The sequence below is a fragment of the Cervus elaphus genome, chromosome 21 (genome assembly GCF_910594005.1).
Source record: "Cervus elaphus chromosome 21, mCerEla1.1, whole genome shotgun sequence".
NCBI classification, from domain to species: Eukaryota; Metazoa; Chordata; class Mammalia; order Artiodactyla; family Cervidae; genus Cervus; species Cervus elaphus.
In genome coordinates, this window is record NC_057835.1 from 73,888,982 (window position 1) to 73,912,259 (window position 23,278).

The window sequence follows — 23,278 nt, forward strand, 5'->3', positions numbered from 1 at the left end:
TTCCCCCAGTAAGGATGCAAGCTCCATAAGGGCAGGGATTTTTTTTTTTTTCTGCTTTATTCACTGCCATATCTCCAGCACCTGGAAAAGAGCCTTATCTTCTTGTTCTTTGAGCAGTAACCTAATGCTGGAGAATATTGAACTCAGCCTAGAAACTCAGAAAAGACAAACAACAGTATATAAATGAAGAGCCAAACAAATTAACAAATTAAATTATGTATTAATTAAAATTAAAACAAGAAAGGATTTAAACTTGGTGTAAAGGACTGTGTAAAAGTAGTGTTGCAGCAAAAAGTAGCTTTATTAAACTTCTGTAAATTGACATACAACACTTTACAATTTTAGGCTGAAATTTTGTAAGAATAAATTACAAAGAATATTGAATCCAGTAATTGTCAACACATAATACTCTGTAGGTCAGTCTAAGCAAGCAAAATGTACTATTTGCTCTTCAGTAAGTACTTTGAAATAATAGAAATCCATTTAAGCACAGTAATATTTCAGTTTATTTTCCATGTAAATCGATTGCTATATGCTGAGTCATTGCAAAGGATTATTTAAAAAGTAATTAAATTTATTGAAACATAAAAATTTAAGTGTGACATACTAGATGATATGATTTGTAACTAAAAATCTCTATATTGTGCAAGCCTCACTAAACTCCCTATTGAAAAATTGGCAACAAAATCACCATAAAAAGGATAGTCTATGTTGAAGTAGATGATCATCCCACAGAATGTAGAACATGCATCTCCAGTCATATGTATATTCAAAAACATATTAACATATTTGGGTAAACACTAAATGTCAAACATCATCCATACAGGGTATTAATACATTAACATTTTCATTAAAAAAGAGAGATCTCTTTTCTCATTATATTACGCATTTACACAGTAGAGATCTGTCAAATAAATTACTGCAAAGTAATTCAAGTTAGACTTTTAACACTAGAATCACACAATTGGGAGCAAATAATCTTTAAAATGGAAGACAAATGGTAAATTAAGGACATTTAATCTGTATAAATGTAATATTAACAGTCTTTTCCTGGTTACTTGCTTTATGGTTAATTTGTATATTGTATGTCCCTCTGTTAAGTCCTTAACACTCTTATAGGTCAGTTTTAATTTTTCCCTATTTTATTTTACCATAATAAGTAATATATAAGTAGTTTATCATATACAAAAATAAATAATCTCATAAAAATAGTTCAACATGATTAGAAACATTCTAGCATCAGGACTTTATTGTAGTTTTTCTATAATCAATATCTGTTTTGAAATAAACATGTATATTTTAGGAGGATCTTGTGTGTGTGAAACTCATACTGAGTTACTGGGCTTTCAAGACTTAATTCCAGGGCGTTCCTCTAGGTCTACAGTCACTGTGACCTAGCATGCAGAATAAGCCTTAGAACAAATGGTTTATGGTACCTTTGTTTTGATATTCTTTTACTTTGAAAATAATAATATTTGATAAAAGTTATGACTTTTAAGTTTTATCCATTAAATATATACTATAAATACTGAAGTGCATTCAAGTACATCTTTTCAAGCAATTGTATGCTAGCTTCAATAAAAAATAGAAGAAACTATCCATTGATTAACTGTAATGATTTTTATTCCATCTATAGTCCATAATCTCTAACAAATTAGAAAATGTCTACAGTGCATAAATTTAATAATAGGCCAAAGTTGCATAGAAATACATCAATTTGTGTGCCCGTGACCAATGGATTAGAGACGGTGACTGTTGCCACCATCCACAACTTGAATAATTTAACCAGGCAAAGCAGAGTGAAATTCCTCTTTTTAAGGAAAGTTTACCTTCAACTATTACTTCCACCTTTTCTTGGAACAGTATTTGATGGGAAGGAAAATTGGCTTCACTCATTTCATTCCAAATTAGTGATGAAGGGATTGAGGCTTCCTATGGGACAAAAGCTATCTTTGTATTTCATGTCAATCAAAATTAACATAGCTAAATAAGTTATAAAATTTTGAAATGTTTATTATTCCTCTTTTACATTGTCTGCTTAGAGTTTAATGGTAAAAACAAGGGCCATATGAATGTTTGTTATACATTTGCTAGGGACCATTACATCACTTGGCAGATATTAGAATTTTCTCTTACAGATGTCCAGAAAAACACCTAAATGACCTAAAATTAAACCCTTTTCATTTTGTTTGCAAACTCACTTCAAAGTACTTGGCTTTTTGTTAACTGGTACTTTCTAGAACAGCTAAAATGCCTTAAGATTAAAGCATGTATCTATACCTATTTTTCAAAGTGATATTCTTATAGGTAAATCAAGTTGCTAGATAAACATAAGAAACTATGTGATTTGAAATATATGTAGAAACATGAAAACAGTAACTTATATAAGTCAGCCTAGCCTGTGGTTTTACTTGTCAATTACTCTGTTGATTTAGTGGGTTTACAGATAAGCATTTATCTAAGTCTTCTCTAACAAAAGAAAAAAATAAAGCATTCTCTGGAGATCTATCTATCTTAGACAGATAAATGTATTATATTATATTGACTATCTCTCTGAAATGGGAAAGTCTCAAACTACTGTAGCTAATCCTACACTGGACTAGCACAAAGTTATTCTGCTATTGATACTTTCTCATCTATAAATCATATTTGTAAAAAAAAAAAAAAACATAAAATGTGCAACTTCCACATTTTCTAGTTCCAACAAAACTTAAGCTGAAAATAGAGACTTTTATGGGGTGGGGATGTGCAAACTAGGGCTAAGGCCTGAAGATCCTAAACATTTTTAACAGTCACAACAAAACCAAAGTCAAGAACTTGATTTCACTGGGATACTAGTGATGTAAAAACATTCCTGAAGACTTCCAGGCATGGAAAGATATGAAGAAGAATGGTTTCCAATTTGTCATTTGTTTTGTTTGACTTACTTTCTATGAATTTCATATCATATTACATGAATATTTCATGGCTTATTGATATTTAATGGCTTTTTTGGTAGTGGAAAATGGCACACTTGATAAGTTGTTTCTTTGTATTATACATATGATCCTGCATTTTTACAAACGACTTGCAAATGTTCTAAATCTCCTACGACAGGACAAAATACTTCTCACTTTTACAAATCAACCTATAACAAAACTAAATTAACACAAAATATTGTGGTATTAAAAAAAGGAAAAAAAATCATGTTTATCTTTCAGTACACTAAAACTAAATGCATATTGATTTTTATAAAATAAGTATACAATAACCTACAAAGTGAATTTACTTACTGACAAAGATTAGATAAAATTGTTGGCAAACCTTGAGCAGGGGTTATGCAGTTACAAAGTCACACACATGTCGGAAAGGTCATTTGTAGGTTCCACACAATGAAAAAGTTTGTGCAAAACACTTGACTATGACCTTTTCAGGGAAGTTGCTAAAGAAAAGACTGGTACTGCAGCAAAAGAGTGTCAAACTTCACTGGGGTCACTGAGTATGCTCAAATTCTGAAATAGAAGAAGAAAAAATTAGCACTCACTACTTGTTTTCTTGTTTAGTCGCTAAGTGCGGTCGGACTCTTTCGTGACCCCACGGATGACCCCATGGACTGCAGCTGGCCAGGCTCCTCTGTCTATGGAATTGTCCAGGCAAGAATACTGGGTTTGGGGTGTGTGTGCCCCGACCCAGGGATTGAACCTGCGTCTCCTGCGGCTCTTGCATTGGCAGGCAGATTCTTCACCACTGAGCCACCTGGGAAGCCCCACTTGCTACTTAACTTTAAGTTGATAACCACAGGTAAAGGAACATTAGAAACTGAAGCCAGCTGTCTAGTCAGACTAAGAAAATGGGTATTCTCCAAGGCATCAGAGTATTGAAGGTTATAGCTCCAAGTGCCAGGTCAGACTGTTGACTTTGAAACTGGCTGTACCACATATAAATGGTACAACTTCCCGAACCTGTTTCTTCATTTCTAACAATAGGTTAAATAATAGTATCTACTTCATAAGCTTGTGGTGAGTTTAGTGAAGAAATATAGGTAAAGCTCTTAGCATAGTCTTGGAACATGAGCACTCAATGAATGTTCATAAGATATAATAGTTAGTAGTAGTAATAGTAGAAATAATAATTATTTCTACTTTAATTTTTTAATTTTTATTACTTTGTAAATGCATACTGTTCTGGTTGCATGTAATGAGGATGACCCAGGAAGACAATAAATGCTGTTCCAGGAATAAGGAAAGGCAAAACAGTTCAAGTTAAAAAAAGAAAAATTGTGGGAAATCAAATTTCTAGGAATAGTTCTAAAATTAACCATACAGCCCAGTATTAGAAGATAACTTTGACACTTCAGACCATGTGTGTGCTGGGTTCTGTAAATAGTATTTCCAAAAATGGCAATATGAGCTTAGAGTACAGGGTATCAGAGCAGTTAAAAACTATTTGGTTACATTTCGAGTTTTTGTATTTGACAGAGGTAGATTCCAACTTCCAGGATAGTGGATCCTGGAAGATGCATTTATTTTATAATCAAGCAGTTTGCACTTAATAGGTGATCACCAGATCCTTTAAACAGTGATATTGCTGGAAACTCCAAATTCTTAAACAACGTTCATGCGTTGTCCAAAAAAGGAATGAAAAAATTTATTTGCTTGTAGCAAAGGACTCTGAGGAGGGGACACATTTTAACAGGTTTTAAGATGCAAATGGGACAATAGTCTAATATAAAAATCACAAAGCCCTTGATTCTACATTCCAATTTTCTTATGATTCTGGCACACCAACTTGTTCAACTCACCTTATTTAGATGCATGTTACTTATTGCAGCAGACACTGATTCAAAAAAAATTGGTTTCTCTGAATCTAGGTTTCCACAGTATTTCATTGCTTTTATCAAGGAAGCTATAAGAAAACACAAGCGATATAAGGATTCATGGAGCAGCAGAAGGATCAGGTCCAGTGTTAGTCAAGGGTACTCCCTTACCTGTGCAATGGACCAAAGACACATCCACACTCTTGTTCTTACAGTCCATGTAAACCTGAAAGAATTAAAATAATACACTCATAATTAATTCAGGATAGCTGACAGGAAAAAATAAGGAGCTCAGAAGGGAGAATTTCTAGTTTAAAAATAAAAAAAAATGATGTTGTATCACCAGGGGGTGGCACCATAACACAATCAGGCATACTCTGACTCACTTCTAAAAGAGATGGTCTTAGCGAAGAAAGCTAAATGCCAGCAAGGCATTCACCTTTCATGTAACTCAGTTTTGCTGCTTACATTCTCCACTTTATTTAATAGAAATAAACACACCACCTTTCCCTCCTTGTAAGAATAATATAAAACTGTTTTCAACTGCCTCATTGGAAGTCAAGGACCCATTTGTGAAAATGATGAAATCTGCTTACTTTAATGTTTTGCTATTTTATATATTCACTGTGTCTCTAAACTCCATCCATGGATAGTAAATTGCAAACCTCACTACAATCAAAGTCAAGTTTGATCCCCACCTTCCATTTTTATGGTCCATTAAGATGAGAGATCCTAACTAATTTTCTTGGCATATTGCAGGGTCCTGCCTTCTTTAAGTCCTAGAAATTCTCAAGTAGTAGCAACTTAAGCAAACAAATACTTAAAATCCAGATCCTAGAACTAGTTATCCAGCTAGGATGTGGACCCAGAATTTGTCTATCTTTAAAGTCTATGTTCTTAACACATATCATAATTTACTGTAACCATAATGAAATAAACAGTGAAAAGGAAACTAAAAGTGGCAAACTAATACAAAACAGCTGGTTGTATGTATACAGAAGCACAAATGTCATTTTCTTCAAATTTATGCATCAGTTGACTTATTCAATCATTCTATTGTGTAGCATTTTTAAACAAGACAAGATTTTTAAAAGTTTCTTTCTTAGCATTCCCAGTACTTAGGTTATTTGAATTCCTCTGAACTTTCAACCTTAGATCTTAAACTCAGTGGGAATAGTTAACCACTTCCTCATATTTACTAACTCTAAGTCTTGATTTGCAGTATCTAGAGAAAGTAGCTAATAAATACTGGGGTATATTGAAAAACAAAGTTTAAATACAATTGGATAACAAATATACATAGTGGCTTTTCCCAGTAAAAGTACAATCCTAGTCTAGTGTTTCTCAAAACACGAACCTTGGACAATAAAAAAACGATGTCGTTTATCATCCATAAACAACCTATGCTGTTTAAAATGAAGATTCCTGGGCCAGGACTAGGATTCAGAAATCTGTATTTTTTGTCCTTCCATTTTTATTGAGTTATAATTGGCATAAAACACTGTATAAGTTTAAGGTGTACAGCATAAGGATTTGACTTGCATACAACCTGAAATGAGGACCACGATAAGTTTAGTGAATATTGGTCATTTCATATAGATATAAAATTAAGCAACTAGAAAAAAGATTTTTTTCTTTGTCGTGAGAACTCTCAGGATTTATTCTCTTAAGAGAATTCCAATTGGAACTGGAATGCAAAGTAGGAAGTCAAGATATACTCAGAATAACAGGCAAGTTTGGCCTTGGAGTACAAAATGAAGCAGGGCAAAGAATAACAGAGTTTTATTAGGAGAACACTCTGGTCACAGCAAACACCCTTTTCCAAAAACTGAAGAAAAGACTCTACATATGGACATCACCAGATGGTCAATACTGAAATAAGATTGATTATGTTCTTTGCAGTCAAAGTTGGAGAAGCTCTGTATAGTAGGCAAAAACAAGACTTGCAGTTGAGGTGACTGTGGCTCAGATCCTGAGCTCCTTATTGCAAAATTCAGGCTTAAATTGAAGAAAGTAGGGAAAATCACTAGGCCATTCAGGAATGACCTAAATCAAATTCCTTATTGTTATATAGAGAAGGTGACTAGTAGATTCAAGGGATAAGATCTGGTAGATGGAATGCCTCAAGAACTATGGATAGAAGTTCATTACATTGTACAGCAGGCATGACCAAAACGATCCCAAAGAAAAGTGAATGCAAGAAGGACATAAGCAGAAACACTCAGCTGTGTATGTGTCTGATAGTGAAAGCAAAACCAGATGCTATAAAGAACAATACTGTATAGGGAACTGGAATGTTAGGTCCATGGATCAAGGTAAATTGGATATCATCAAGCAGGAAATGGCAAAAGTGAACATCGACCTTTTAGGAATCAGTGAACTAAAATGGACGGGAACGGGTGAATTTAATTCAGATGATCAATATATCTACTACTTTTGGCAAGATTCCCATAGAAGAAGTGAAGTAGCCCTCATAATAAAAGAGTTCAGAATGCAGTATTTGGGTGCAATCTCAAAAATGACAGAAAGATCTCTGTTTCCAAAGCAAACCACTCAATATCACAATAAATCAAGCCTATACCCCAACCACCAATGCCGAAGAAGTTGAAGTTGACTGGTTCTATGAAGACCTAAAAGATCTTCTAGAACTAACACAAAAAAGATGCCCTTTTCATCATAGGGGACTGGAATGCAAAAGCAGGGTGTCAAGAGATACCTGGACTAACTGGCAAGTTTGGCCTTGGAGTACAAATTGAAGCAGGGCAAAGGCTAACAGAGTTTTGCCAACAGAACACATTGGTCATAGCAAACATCCTTTTCCAACAACACAAGAGATAACTCTACACATGGACATCACCAAATGGTCAATACTAAAATCAGATCAATTACATTCTTTGAAGCCAAAGATGGAGAAACTATAGAGTCAGAAAAAACAAGACTGTGGCTCAGGTTATCAGCTCCTTATAGCAAAATTCAGGCTTAAACTAAAGAAAGTGAAGAAAACCTATAGGCCATTCAGGAATGACCTAAATAAAATCCCTTACAATTATACAGTGGAGGTGATGAATACATTCAAGGGATTAGATCTGATAGAGTGCCTGAAGAAGTATGGACAGAGGTCCATAACACTGTATAGGATGTAATTGACCAAAACCATCCCAAAGAAAAAGAAATGCAAGAAGGCAAAGTGGGTGTCTGAGGAGGCTTTACAAATAGCTGAGGAAAGAAGAGAAGTGAAAAGCAAGGGAGAAAGGGAAAGATATAACCAACTGTATGCAATTCCAGAGAATAGCAAGGAGAGATAAGAAGGCTTTTCTCAATGAACAATGAAAAGAGAGAAAAACAATAGAATGGGAAAGACTAGAGGTCCATATAGTCAAAGCTATGGTCTTTCCAGTAGTCATGTACAGGTATACATAGCTTGAAATTCAGCATTTAAAAAACTAAGATCATGTCATCTTGTCTGATCACTTCATTGAAAATAGAAGGGGAAAAAGTAGAAGCAATGACATTTTATTTTCTTGGATTTCAGAATCACTGCAGATGGTAATTGTAGCCATGAAATTAAAAGATGCTAGCTCCTTGGAAGAAAAGTTATGACAAACTTAGACAAGGTATTCAAAGCAAAGACATCACTGCCAGCAAAGGTCCGTATAGTCAAAGGTAAGGTTTTTCCAGTAGTCAAGTACAGATGTGAGAGTTGGACATAAAGAAGGCTGAGAGCCAAAGAATTGATGGTTTTGAATTGTGATGCTGTGGAAGACTCTTTGGAGTCCCTTGGACAGCAAGGTGATCAAACCAGTCAATCCTACAGGAAATCAACATTGAATAGTCATTGGAAAGACTGTTGCTGAAGCATACTTTAGCCACCTGATGTGAAGAGCTGACTCATTGGAAAAGACTCTGATGCTGGAAAAGATTAAAGGCAAGAGGAGAAGCGGGTGGCAGAGGATGGGATGGTTTCATAGTATCACCAACTCAATGACATGAATTTGAGCAAACTTTGGGCGATAGAGGAAGGCAGAGGAGCCTGGTCTACTGCAGTCCATGGGGTTGCAAGGAGTTGGATATGACTGAGCAACTGGAAAATAACAACAAATACTTTTCAAAATGATCACTATAGGTTACCATCAGAAGATTACATCTTAAATAAGCTCCCAACGTGATCCTTCTAAAAAGTGGTTTAACAGTGCTCTTCCAGACCTTGGCAGCACAGTAAGTAAAAGTGTGGAACATAGAAGCCCTCCAGTGATGAGGGACTATCTGTTTCCAGTCTAGATTCAGATGCAAGAAAAGAACTGAGGTTGAACTCTATGCCAAGTTATGAGAAGTTTTTGTGGTGAACAACAAGAATATGAAAGCATCAGTCAGTCAGTCAGTTCAGTCGCTCAGTTATGTCCAACTCTTTGTGACCCCATGAACCGCAGCAAGCCAGGCCTCTCTGTCCATAGCCAACTCCCAGAGTTTACTCAAACCAATGTCCATTGAGTTGGTGATGCCATCCAACCATGTCATCCTCTGTTGTCCCCTTCTCCTCCTGCCTTCAATCTTTCCCAGCATCAGGGTCTTTTCAAATGAGTCAGTTCTTTGCATCAGGTGGCCAAAATATTGGAATTTCAGCTTCAGCATCAGTCTTTCCAATGAATATTCAGGACTGATTTACTTTAGGATGGACTGGTTGGATCTCCTTGCAGTCCAAGGGACTCTCAAGAGTCTTCTCCAACACCACAGTTCAAAAGCATCAATTCTTCGGTGCTCAGCTTTCCTTATAGTCCAACTCTCACATCCATACATGACCACTGGAAAAACATAGCTTGACTAGATGGACCTTTGTTGGCAAAGTAAAGTCTCTGCTTTTCAATATGCTGTCTAGGTTGACCATAACTTTTCTTCCAAGGAGGAAGCATCTTTTAATTTCATGGCTGCAATCACCATCTGCAGTGATTTTGGAGCCCCAAAAAATTAAGTCAGCCACTGTTTCCACTGTTTCCCCATCTATTTGCCATGAAGTGATGGGACTGGATGCCATGATCTTAGTTTTCTGAATGTTGAGCTTTAAGCAAAACTTTTCACTCTCCTCTTTCACTTTCAAGAGGCTCTTTAGTTCTTCTTCACTTTTTTCCATAAGGGTGGTGTCATCTGCATATCTGAGGTTATTGATATTTCTTCCAGCAATCTTCATTCCAGCTTGTGCTTCTTCCAGCCCAGTGTTTCTCATGATGTACTCTGCATATAAGTTAAATAAGCAGGGTGACAATATATAGCTTTGACGTACTCCTTTTCCTATTTGGAACCAGTCTGTTGTTCCATGTGCAGTTCTAACTGTTGCTTCCTGATCTGCATATAGGTTTCTCAAGAGGCAGGTCAGGTGGTCTGGTATTCCCATCTCTTTCAGAATTTTCCACAGTTTATTGTGATCCACACAGTCAAAGGCTTTGTCATAGTCAAAAAAGCAGAAATAGATATTTTTCTGGAACTCTCTTGCTTTTTCGATGATCCAGTGGATATTGGCAATTTGATCTCTGGTTCCTCTGCCTTTTCTAAAACCAGCTTGAACATCTGGAAGTTCTCGGTTCACATATTGCTGAAGTCTGGCTTGGAGAATTTTGAGCATTCTTTGGCATTGCCTTTCTTTAGGATTGGAATGAAAACTGACCTTTTCCAGTCCTGTGGCCACTGCTGAGTTTTCCAAATTTGCTGCATATTAAGTGCAGCACTTTCATAGCATCATCTTTTAGGATTTGAAACAGCTCAACTGGAATTCCATCACCTCCACTAGCTTTGTTCATAGTGATGCTTCCTAAGGTCCACTTGACTTCATATTCCAGGATATCTGGCTCTAGACGAGTGATCCCACCAACGTGATTATCTGGGACATGAAGATCTTTTTTGTATAGTTCTTCTTCTGTTCTATGTATTCTTGCCACCTTTTCTTAATATCTTCTGCTTCTGTTACATCCATACCATTTCTGTCCTTTATTGTGCCCATCTTTACATGAGAAAAAGGACAACTTACCAAAAAATAGCCAGTGGATTTAAGGCCTAGGAAACTTAAACCCAGTTCTTTTGCATAATTTGCTTTTTTTAATATCTAACTAGTTCTGAAACAAAGTCACTCCCTCATTTTTATGAAATGAATAAACTGAGATCCAGACAAGTTAAACAATTTCCTTAACACCTCCCAGTGTGCTAGATCTTAGAATATATTCTGACTGTCATATATTTAAGGTGCTTCCCTTCACATAACCCCAGTCTATCTTCACAGGAAAACCAGATTAAAGCTGACCTTTGTACTATTTTGAGTTTCAAAGTTTGGACATTTCAAATTTAAAATATGAATGGAGACACAGTTATGCAACACCATGAGGAAATAATCAAAATCTACAAAAGTTCTTCTAAAGACTGCCCTGGTCTTAATTCTTAAAAAGTCAATGTTCAATTCTGACTTCTGTTCATGCTGAGTAACTAATATAAAGGCTATCCTATCCTCCATAAGTAAGTAGACAACTGGACAAAATATACAAAGTGCTTTCCAGCAATGGGAACAGGCAGCAAAGGACTGAGTTCTCTGAGAGAAAGAAAACGAATGAGGCCAGCTCTCAGATCATCTCAGATTTCTACTGCAAAGCAGTTTGTGGGCCACTACATGATAGGGGGACCCATGCAAAATGCAGCCACTTACGGAGCTGAGAAGACTGAATTGGCATTCACGAAGGATCAAGTGGGTAGATTTATGAGCAAGAACAATGGAAAGGAGGGAAATATGTAGGAAAAGAGCCCCAGAAATTATTAAGGGCTATGATTAAGTTTTTGACAGAACAGAAAGTCTCACTCAGCAGGAGACTGTTTGAGGCCAGAGTAAGAGACCCACTGGGGAGGAGACAGCAAGGTGAGGAGAGCCGATTTCACACAGCAGAAGCTAATGGGGGACTGAGGGCCATTTTGAAACAGACACGGCCTAATCCTCAAGATCCTCCCGCATGTTTGGGGTACTGGGGGAGAGAATACATAGAAATAAGAAAGGGAGTGCATTCCTTGTTGACTTTGAATTTAAAAAAAAGGGGGGAACAATTACAGAAGTGTCTGTGTGTGTATGCCCTTAGTCGCTCAGCCGCGTTTGACTCTTTGTGACTTCATGGACGGTAGCCCGTCAGGCCCCCTCCCATGGGATTCTCCAGACAAGAATACTAGAGTGGATTGCTGTGCCCTCCTCCAGGGGATCTTCCCAACACGGATTGAACACACGTCTCCCACATGGCAGACAGATTCTTACCAGCAGAGCCACAAGGGAAGCCTGTTCCTTTTTGTGACTGAGTAATATTCCATGGAATATGTGTACCACAACTTCTTTATCCATTCATCTGTTGAAGGACATCTAGGTTGCTTCCATGTCCTGGCTATTGTAAATAGTGCTGAAATGAACATTGGGGTAAACATGTATTTTTTGAATTATGATTTTCTCAGGGTATATGCTCAGTAGTAGGATTGCTGGGTCATACGGTAGTTTTATTTCTAGGGTTTTTTTTGTTTTTTGTTTTAAAGGAATCTCCATACTCTTCTCTAGAGTGGTTCTATCAATTTACATTTCCATCAACAGTGCAAGAGTGTTGCCTTTTCTCCACATCCTCACCAGCATTTATTTTTTGTAGATTTTTTTGATGATGGTCATTCTGACCAGTGTGAGGTGATATCTCGATGTAGTTTTGATTTGCATTTCTTTAATAATAAATGATATCTCTTCCTGTGTTTGTTGGCAATCTGTATGTCTTCCTTGGAGAGAGGTCTCTCTAGGTCTTCTGCCCATTTTTTTTGTTGTTTGTTTGTTTTTGTTTTTGATTAGGTTGCTTGGGATCAGTTGCTTGGTTGACTGGGATCAGTTGCTTCATTTGCTATTATTTTTTCCCAATTCTGAGGGTTGTCTTTTCATCTTATTTATAGTTTTCTTTGCTGTGCAAAAACTTATAGGTTTAATTAGGTCCAACTGTTTACTTTTATTTTTATTTCCATTACTCTATGAGGTGGGTAAAAGAGGATCTTGCTGCAATTTATGTCAGAGTGTTCTATCTATGTTTTCCTCTAAGAGTTTTATAGTTTCTAGCCTTATATTTAGGTCTTTAATCCATTTTGAGTTTATTTTCATGTATGGTGTTAGAAAGTGTTCAAGTTCCATTCTTTTGCATGTAACTGTCCAGTTTTCCCAGCACCATTTACTGGCAAGACTATCATTTATCCATTGTACATTTTTGCCTCCTTGTCAAAGAGAAGGTGTCCATAGGTATGTAGGTTTATGTCAGGACTTTCTATCTTGTTCCTTTGATCCATATTTTTGCTTTTGTGCCAGTACCATACTGTCTTGATTATCATAGCTTTGTAACTTTGCAGTATAGTCAAACATCAGGAAGACTGATTCCTCCAACTCCGTTTTTCTTTCTCAAGATTGCTCTGGCTATTTGGGGTCTTTATGTTTCCATACAAACTGTAAAATTATTTGCTCTAGTTTTGTGAAACATGCCTTTGGTAATGTGATGGGGATTGCATTGAATCTGTAGATTCCCTTGGGTAGTATAGGAATTTTCACAATATTGATTCTTCCAATCCTAGAACATGGTGTATCTCTCCATGTTTTTATCATCTTTGATTTATTTCATGAGTATCTTGTAGTTTTCTGAATATAGGTCTTTTGTCTCCTTAGGTACATTTATTCCTAGGTATTTTACTCTTTTTGTTGCAATGGTGAGTGGGATTGATTCCTTAATTTCTCTTTCAGATTTTTGATTATTATTGTATAAGAATGCAAAAGATTTCTGTGTTTTAATTTTGTATCCTAGGAAATTACTAAATCCATTGATTAGCTCTGGTAATTTTAGGGTAGCATCTTTAGCGTTTTCTATGTATAGCATCATGTCACGTGCAATCAGTAAGAGTTTTACTTGTTTTCCAATCTGGATTCTTTTTATTTCTTTTCCTTCTTTGAGTGCCAAGGCTAGCACTTCCAAAACTATATAAAATAATAATGGCAAGAGTGGGCACCCTTGTCTTTTTTCTCATCATAAAGGAAATGCCCTCATTTTTTCACAATTGAGAATAATGTTTGCTGTGTGTTTGTTGTATATGGCCTTTCTTATGTTGAGGTAGGTTCCTTCTATGCCAGTTTTCTGAAGAACTTTTATTATAAATGGGTGTTGAATATTGTTGAAAGCTTTCTTTGTATCTGAGATGTCATATGGTTTTTATCTTTCAATTTGTTACTATGGTGTATCACATTGATTTATTTACATAAATTGAAGAATCTTTGCATCCTTGGGATAAACCCCACTTAATCACGCTTTATGATCATTTTCATGTGTTGTTGCTAATATTACTGTGAGGATTTTTGCATATATTTTCATCAGTGATATTCACCTGTAATTATTTTGTGTGTGATATCTGTCTGGTTTTGGTATCAGGGTGATAGTGGCCTTACAGAATGAGTTTGGGAGTTTCCTCCCTCTGCAATTTTCTGGAAGAGTGAGCAGGATAGGTGTTAGCTCTTCTCTAGAAGTTTGCTACTTTTTGCCTTTTAAGCCATTTGGCCCTAGGCTGTTGTTTTTTGGAAGATTTTTTATCACAGTTTCCATTTCAGTGCTTGTGATTGGTCTGTTTCTATTTTCTTTTTCTTCCTGTTTCAGTCTTGGAAGGTTGTACTTTTCTAAGAATTTGCCCATTTTTTCCAGGTTGTCCATTTTATTGACATATAATTGCTCATAATACTCTATTTTGATCCTTTCTATTTTTGTGTTGTCTGTTATAACTTCTTCATTTCTAATTTTCTTGTTTTGAATTTTCTCCCCTTTTTTTCCTGATGAGTCTGGCTAATGGTTTGTCAAGTTCGTTTATCTTCTCAAAGCAGCAGCTTCTGTTTTTATTAGTATTCAGCATTGTTTCCTTCGTTTTTTAAATTTACTTCTGCTCTGATCTTCATCTGAGCAGAAGTAGATAAAAAGATGGTAAAGAATCTGCCTGCAGTGCAGGAGTCCCAGGTTCAATCCCTGGTTTGGGAAAATACCCCAGAGAAGGGAATGGCAACCCACTTTGATATTCTTGCCTGGAGAATTTCATGGACAGAGAAGCCTGGAGAGGTATAGTCCATGGCATCACAAAGAGTCGGACGCTGACTCACAAAGATCACTCACATGACTGAGTGATTAAAACATGGTACACAGATCTTCATAACTTCTTTCCTTCTACTACCTCTGGTTTTCTTTTCCTTCTTCTTTCTTTTTCTAGTTGCCTTAGGTGTAAGGTTAGGTTGTTTACTTGATATTTTTCTCATTTCCTGATTTAAGCTTGTATTCCATAAATTTCCCTGTTAACACTGCTCATACTGCCTCCCATATGTTTTGAGTTGTTGTGATTGTGTTGTTTGTTTTGGATTTCCTCTTGGATTTCTTCAGTGACCTCTTGGTTATTTAGAAACATATTGCTTAGCTTCCAAGTGGTTTTTGTTTTTCAGTCTTTTTCTGTAATTGATATCTAATCTTATATCATTGTGGTAAGAAAAAAAAAAATGCTTGATGCAATTTTAAGTTTTCTTAAATTTATGAAGGGTTGATTTGTGACACAAGATTTGATCTATCCTGGAGAATGTTTCCTGTGCACTTGAGAAAAAAAGTGAATTCTACTACTTTAGCATGGAATGTCCTTTAGATATCAATTAGGTCCTTCTGGTCCAAAGTGTCATGTAAGGCTTGTGTTTCCTTATTCAATATTCTGTCTGGGTGATCTGTCCATTGGCATGAGTGATGTGTTAAAGTCCCCCACTATTTTTGTGTTACTGTTGACTTCCCCTTTTATGTCTGTTAGCATTTGCCTTATGCATTGGAGTGCTCCTATGTTGGGTGCATATATATTTATAATTATTATATCATCATCTTGGATTTATCCCTTAATCAATCCAAGATCCTTCATTGTCTGTTGTTAAAGTCTTTATTTTTTTTTAATTTCCATCTGCATCGAAAATCTTTTTCCAGCCTCTCACTTTCATTCTGTTTGTGTCCCTATGTGGGAAGTGGGTCATTTATAGACAACATAGGTAGGGGGTCTTGCTTTTGTATCCATTCAGCTAGTTTGTGTCTTTTGATTTGAACACTTAATCCATTTACATTTAAGGTAATTATTGACATGTATGATCCTATTGCCATTTATTTTTTGTTTCGGGTTTCTTTTTGTGGGCCTTTTCTTTTGTGTTTCCTGTCTAGAGAAGTTCCTTTAGCATTTGTTGTAAATAAAGCTGGTTTGGTGTTGCTGAGTTCTCTTACCTTTTGCTTGTCTGTAAAGCCTTCGATTTCTCTGTTGAATATGAATGAGATTTTTGCTGTGTAGAGTAATCTTGGTCTCATATTTTCCATTTTATCACTGTATGTATATTCTGCCACTCCTGTCCAGCCTGCAGAGTTACTGCTGAAAGCTCAGCTGTTAATCTTATGGGGATTCCCAGGTATGTTATTTGTCACTTTTCCCTCGCTTCTTGTAATATTTTTTCTCTTTGTGTTTAATTTTTGTTAGTTTGGTTAATATGTGTCTTGGCATGTTTCTCTTTGTGTTTATCTTATGTAGGGCTCTCTGTGTTTCCTGGACTTGGGTGACTATTTCCTTTCTAATGTTAGAGAAAGTTTTGACTGTACTCTCCTTCAGGATTTTCTCATACACTTTCTTTTTCTCTTGTTTTTCTGGAATCCTTATAATTTGAATGCTGATGTGCTTAATATTGTCCCAAATATCTCTGAGACTGGGCTCTTCTCTTTTCATTTTTTTCCTTTATGCTGCTCTGCTTCAGTTATTTGCTCTGCTCTGCATCTACCATGCTATCTTCCAGTTCATTTAAACATTCTTCTGCATCAGTTATTATGCTATTGGTTCCCTTTAGTGTATTTATTTCTCTTATTGCATTGTTCATTGCTGATAGTCTGTTCTTTATTTCTTCCATGTCCTTGTTAAACACTTCGTGTATCTTCTCAATCCATGCCTCCATTCTATTTATCTATGCCTCCATTTTATTGCCAAGATTTTGGTTCATCTTTACTATCATTCCTCTGAATTCTTTTTCTAATAGACACCCTATTTCATCTTCATTTGTTTGGTGTTGTGGGTTTTTACCATGTTCCTTCATCTGATGCATGTTTCGCTACTTTGTTTTGCTTCTTTTCCATTTCATTTATTGTGTTTGGGGCCTCTCTCCTGACGGCTGTAAGGCCACAGTTCCTCTTAATTTTGAAGTCTGCCCCCAGCGGGTGGGTTTTGACCAGCCCCTTGTGAGGGTCTCCTGGTAAGAGGACAGACGCCTGTGTTCTGGTGAGTGGAGCTGGATCTTATTCCTCTGAAAGGCACTGTCACATCCAATGGTGTGTTTGGGTGTTTATGAGCTTGGTATGGCTTTGGGCAGCCTGCCTACTAATGGGTAGGTTTGTGTTACTATTTTGCTAATTGTTTGGTATGAGGCATCCAGTACTGGAGGCCTTTAGGTGGGGCCAGGTGTTAGCATTGAGATGGAGGCCTTTGGGAGAAATCTTGCCAATTAATATTTCAGAGTCAGGAGATCTCTGGTGATCCAACATCCTGAACTTGGACCTTCTACCTTGGAGGTTCAGAATCCACCCCTGGCTGGAGCAACAAGACTCCACAAGCCACACAGCACAGAAGAGAAAAGGAAATAAATAGAAAACAAACAAACAAACAAACATGCAAACAAAAAATGAACAGACAAATCCCCAAGACAAATGATAAAAGTAACACTGAACAGATAAGAACATACATTGAGACTCACACACTCATACTCAAAAAAAGAAAATAAGACAAAAAACTAAAATAAAATTTTAAAAAGTGGAACCACAAAGGAAGAGAGCAACCAAACCAATAAGCAAACTCATAAATGAAAACACACAAAATAAACTAGTCTGGAAAAAATTCAGAACCAAAAACATGAAAAAAGTACAACAGAACAAAATACTAGTGTAGAAATAGGAAAAAATAAAATAAACTTACTTAGAAATAAAAGCTTTAAAAAAGGAAAAATTAAGTAAAAAATAAGTATTAAAGTAATCATAATAAAAAAGAACAACAGAACAAAATGAAAAAAGAGAGAGAGAGAGGTGGTAAGAAGACTATTTTCCTGTGGCCTCAGTTCTCAGTTTTCCTGCCACACAGTGAGTTCCAGCTAATGTGCCTCATCAGAAAGACCTCCAATATTTCTAGGAAGGTCTCCAGACCTGCTGTGGGCACTATGGGGTCAGTTCAGACTCACACCTGTCCACACTCCAACTTGTACTTGCTTCCAAAGTCCACAACTGCCCCCAAACTCCACACCCTCAAGCCAACTGCGGGGATTTAATCTGCTGCTCCCGTGGCTGCAGGAGGCAGTTCACGTCCTCTTTGGTCACACAGCCTCTGCGGCTCACGTTAGTTCTGCCCTGCCTCTGCAGGCTACGCTCTGGTGTCTGTTTCCCACCCAGACAAGGTGGGGCAGAAGCAGAGGGTATGGGACCTCGCTTACTCAGCTGGGCTGGGAAGAGGGAGGGGTATGGCAGGCACAAGTGGAATGTGTGGGGAGGGCCTGGGGCGGTAAAGGCCTTCGGAATGCTGCTGCAGCCTGAGGCAGGCCATCACTCTCCCAGGGGAACTGGCCCCGGGTCGTGGGAACCTCAGCAACGCCGAGGTGCAGAAGCTCCAGGAAGCTGTGGGCTGTGACCTGTGCCTGCTCGCAGCTTCCTGCACCTGCGACCCCTGGGGCTGGGCCTGCGGCGCTACTCATCCCTGCCTCCGGCACCCCCACCGGCCCGGGCGGCGGCTGGCCTCTGAGGCTGCAGGCCAGAGCCGTGGCCAGTCCTGGCTCGGGCACTCACGCCAGCCTTTCCGTGGCGGGCCGGTGTGTCCGCCTCTGAGGCTGCAGGCCAGAGCCGTGACCAGTCCTGGCTTGGGCACGCACACCAGCCTTTCCGTGGCAGGCCAGTGTGTCCGCCTCTGAGGCTGCAGGCCAGAGCCGTGACCAGTCCTGGCTTGGGCACGCACGCCAGCCTTTCCGTGGCGGGCCAGTGTGTCCGCCTCTGAGGCTGCAGGCCAGAGCCGTGACCAGTCCTGGCTCGGGCACTCACGCCAGCCTTTCCGTGGCGGGCCAGTGTGTCCGCCTCTGAGGCTGCAGGCCAGAGCCGTGACCAGTCCTGGCTCGGGCACGCACACCAGCCTTTCCGTGGCGGGCCAGTGTGTCCACCTCTGAGGCTGCAGGCCAGAGCCGTGACCAGTCCTGCTCGGGCACTCATGCCAGCCTTTCCGTGGCTGGCCAGTGTGTCCACCTCTGAGGCTGCAGGCCAGAGCCGTGACCAGTCCTGGCTCGGGCACTCACGTGAGCCTTCGTAGCAGCCAGCCCAAATCCCTCTGGGGTTGCAGACCGCAGCTGCGGCCAGCCCCACCGCGGGCGCTCACCAAGGCGGTGTCCTAGCATCTGTAAGCATCCGAGGTGGAGGCAATGGCCTGTCGCCCCTCTGGCAGTCCCAGGCTTTCCCCTCAGCTGGGTCGTACGCGCCCCCTCAGAGTGTCTCCACGGCAGTCAGCCCCAGTCCTCTCCTGGGGTCAGACCCCTGAAGCCTGCGCCTCAGCACCCAGCCCCCCGCCACGGTGGGCGGCCGGGCGGTCGAGCGGCTCAGGTTGGGAAATGCTGGTCGGTGCCGATTTCTGTGCTGAACCCTCTCTGCTTTGCCTCGCACACACCTGTCGCTGTGCTCTCCTCTGAGCTTCCAAAGCTCGACCTGTCCCTGTCTGGGAGGTAGTTTCCCAATAATTCAGGCCAGGAATGGTTTCAGGTCAGACTGTACCCATCCATGATATGAAAGCCCATATCCTACCAACTTCAGGGCACTTGCTCATGGAGGGGGCTTTTCTCCTTCTTTCTAGAAGCCTGGGAGTTGACTGCCCAGCATGGACTGCACCCACTACATCTCAAATACATATTCTGAGATAATATTGGGATAATCAAAAGTCAGAGTTCAAAAATAAATTAGCAGTTAACTGAAAATGTAAAAACTCATGTCCCACGTGAATACCTAGTCTACTCCGCTTACACCCTCCTGATACACGCAAAGCTAGAAACTTCATGAAATCTCCTGAAAAGAAATCTACTGTAGCGGGAGGCATAAAGTCTATGTCCTTTGGGGAGAATGGGTGAGATGAGTATTGAGACAAGCAGGGTCACGACCTCATAGCTGAGAAAGAGTCCGTGAAAACACCGTTCCTAAAGAGAAGGGAAAGAATCAGTCCAAACACAAGCTGTGCAAATACCTCAACAAGCATGGAGACTCCAGAATAGTCAGAAAAGGTCAATCCACTGCAATCCAGGATTAAAGAACACTTTGGATTCAGGCAGGGTTGGGTAGCTTCTTCTGTAAGAAGAACAGAGTTGAATCAGAGAAAATTCTTAGAGATTTTCACCACTGGTTTTGTTGAACATTGGGAAGATCAACAGTGGCCTAATGTTTAACGAAACCAATTCCAAACACTTTTAATTTTACATTTTCAGTTGGCTACTAATTATTTTTGAACTCTGATTTTTTATTATTCCAATATTATCTCAGGTAATTATTACATAACTTGAGTGCCAAGGATAATATTGGTAAATAGCATATGATTAAAAATGAAAGGAAATGGAAATTTACAATAAGATGTCCCTCTGGAGCAACCAGGGAAGGCTTCATGCAAAAGTAGCCTTGAAGACATATTTAATTCTAAAAGTAGAAGCAATACAGAGTTGTTAGCCTTCCAATCATGTGAACAACTTTAATGAAACACTGATGACAGTTTGAGATCTCAAAATTTTCCTGTCCCACTCAACCAATATTTACTGGGGTGACTACACCGGTGGTGCAGTGGCTAGGAAACCATGCTTCCAATGCAGGGGCCCAGGTTTGATCTCTGGCCAGGGAGCTAGTCCCACATGCCACAACTAAGGGTTCACAGGCTGCAACCCAAAGTTCACATGCCACAACTAAAGATCCCACGTGCTGCAACAAAGATCTAAGATCCCATGTGCTGCAACTAAGACCCAGTGCAGCCAAATAAATTAAAAAATATATATTTTTAAGAATTTACTGGGGACCTCCCACATGCCAGCTACTCTAGCAGTGCCTTCTGTTTCCCTTTTCCTCCCAAGAGGGAGCTCTGAGGGCAAGTACAGATTCAGGCAATGCTACCATTGGCTCGACATAATAAATTAGAACTTTAAGCAAAATGAAAAGTGATCACAACTTAGCTCATCCACTGACCACTCAGTAGTAATCATCATCATTCACTATTTGCCTAAAGATAGAACCCAGCCCCACTACAGAAGGGCTCTTATTTTTAGCCTCAGATATAATGTCATTGCTATTATCAGAAATTGGAGAGTGGGTTTAAGATCACAGGAAAAATAAAAATATGAATCCTAGGCAAGGACAAACAGCAGACTGTTGATTGGTATTTATTCCTTTTATCTCCTAGTCTCACAAACAGACGCACACAAACACACATACACAGGTTGGCACTACACTAATTAGTTTAGAGATACTTTTATTCCATTTTATTTAGAGTTATAGAAGAAGAATTACTAGAGAAATATTAAAAGATTTGCTGAGACATTTGACTCATTATTTGTTTGTGATATGTACTTCCTTGCAAATTTTTTATGATTCATAAACACGTTTTATCCAATTTGGAAACATTTTGTTGAATTTTCAGAGTATAAGAATCTTTAACAATTGAATATCCGATAAGCTTTCCTACAAAAGTTCAATAATCCACATGGCCTGATCATTTGCTAATGTACCATGGAGTTCAAAATTTGAAGGGTTTCTATGCAATACTTCTGACTATTATTTTTAGAAAATAAAATGTATATGATTTTTTAGAAGACAACTCAGTCCAGCTATTTTGACATCTTTTCAGCATGTCAACTGTGTACAAATCTTTTCAAGCTCCACATTTAATGACAGCATGGTGGTAGCTTGAAAATATTTACACCATGGAAATTGGCAAGTGCAAGAAATCACACTTCTCCACCACCCCAGGCCATATTCTCCACTCCAAAAGTTTTTTGGATTTACCAACATATCATTAGGTAAATATGGTTACTCTTACTAAACACAAGGAAAATAATCAGTAATTTTTTAAAAAATTCAATAGCTTGGATTAAATAAATGACTTAAACCTCTGACATATTTAGCAATAGATCTTAAAATGACAGTGATGATACAATTTGATAACAAAATTAATGAAGTATTTTTTTCCATCTCCTTATAGTCTTTTATAGTAAGTACATACAAAAAAGCTAAATCTAAAATTCTTAGTCCAAAAATTTATGTAGAAAAAGTTATCATTAACATCTAATCCACCCAAATTAAATTATGAATTCTTTGAGATCTTTAAGCCTTATTCTTCATTTATTAGAAAACATAACTGTCAATGGTAAAACTGAATATAATTCAACATATATACTCAATATAATCCAGAAAATATTAACAACTATTTTATTTATAATTGCTTTTCATGAAGGAGGTACATAAATTATTATCTGCAACTAAATTTATGACATGCATTCTATCATCCCGTATTCTTTAACAAGCCAGACATGGCTAATCAATCATGGTACTTTTTCCCAGTCAGTTCAAAGGAGACCCTAGAATTTCTATCAATTCAGTGTTTCAGAAAGTCACTACTAGTTCATAAGCAATTTTACTTGTCAATCTGAACTTAATAATCCAGTGAAAAAACTATGCATATTATTTAGAGAGATTGATCACTAATCTAAATGACTAGGAAATGGTGGTAAAAGGATACAGAAAATTATTTAAGAAAGAAGGTGTTTTTTTTCTTTTCTATCCTATTTAATTTCACTTATAAATTATACTTGCCATTCTTTATATTTTCTTGTAATTATTTCATAATTTAAGTGATGACAGATTGCTAACTAAAAATGTTTGGGTTTAATCAATAGTGAAACAAAAATTTTTCTTTTGTTTCAGAATGTGCTTGCTTTGTCCTTCATTTTTACATCTGAGTTTCTGCTTTTGTGTTCCTTTAATCAAAATGTAGGCACATTTTCAGACTGTCCAAAAGAAATAAAAGAATTGTGCCATGTAGTTGTGGATAATAATTTAAGTAAGCTAAAAAAAGCTTAAAAAAAATTAAGAGAAGCAGTTCTTTTTTTTTTTTTTTGTAAATAAAAAAGACATTGTTAATGGCAAAGTTACCAATTCCCTCAAATGAAAATTTAAATACAATGGGCATTTCTGAAATTTTTCCAAAAATAAGTGAAGTTTTCTTTTATATAGTAGCCTCTCAGTTCTGTCATTGTGCTGATTTTATGACTATTAATATATACTTGTGTTCTAAGCTTCTAAGTAAATCAATCATGCAATAAAATTCATATTGTTGTAGAAAACTGAATGAACAGCTAATATGCCTTAAACAAAATGAGGTAAGCTT

General features: G+C 37.8%; 1 protein-coding gene across 3 annotated transcripts in view; it reads right to left on the reverse strand.

Annotated features, from left to right (window-relative positions):
* Nucleotides 1-282: 282 nt before the first annotated feature.
* SLC26A7 (solute carrier family 26 member 7) overlaps nt 283-23,278 on the reverse strand; it is a 137,775-nt gene continuing 114,779 nt past the window's right edge. For all 3 annotated transcript variants that reach the window (XM_043879257.1, XM_043879256.1, XM_043879258.1), the window contains 4 exons: nt 20,102-20,202; nt 4,967-5,021; nt 4,781-4,884; nt 283-3,491 (listed from right to left, as the gene is read on the reverse strand). In XM_043879257.1, the coding sequence (XP_043735192.1) occupies nt 3,456-3,491; nt 4,781-4,884; nt 4,967-5,021; nt 20,102-20,202 (296 nt within the window). In that variant the 3' untranslated portion in view covers nt 283-3,455. The remainder of the gene's footprint in view (nt 3,492-4,780; nt 4,885-4,966; nt 5,022-20,101; nt 20,203-23,278) is intronic.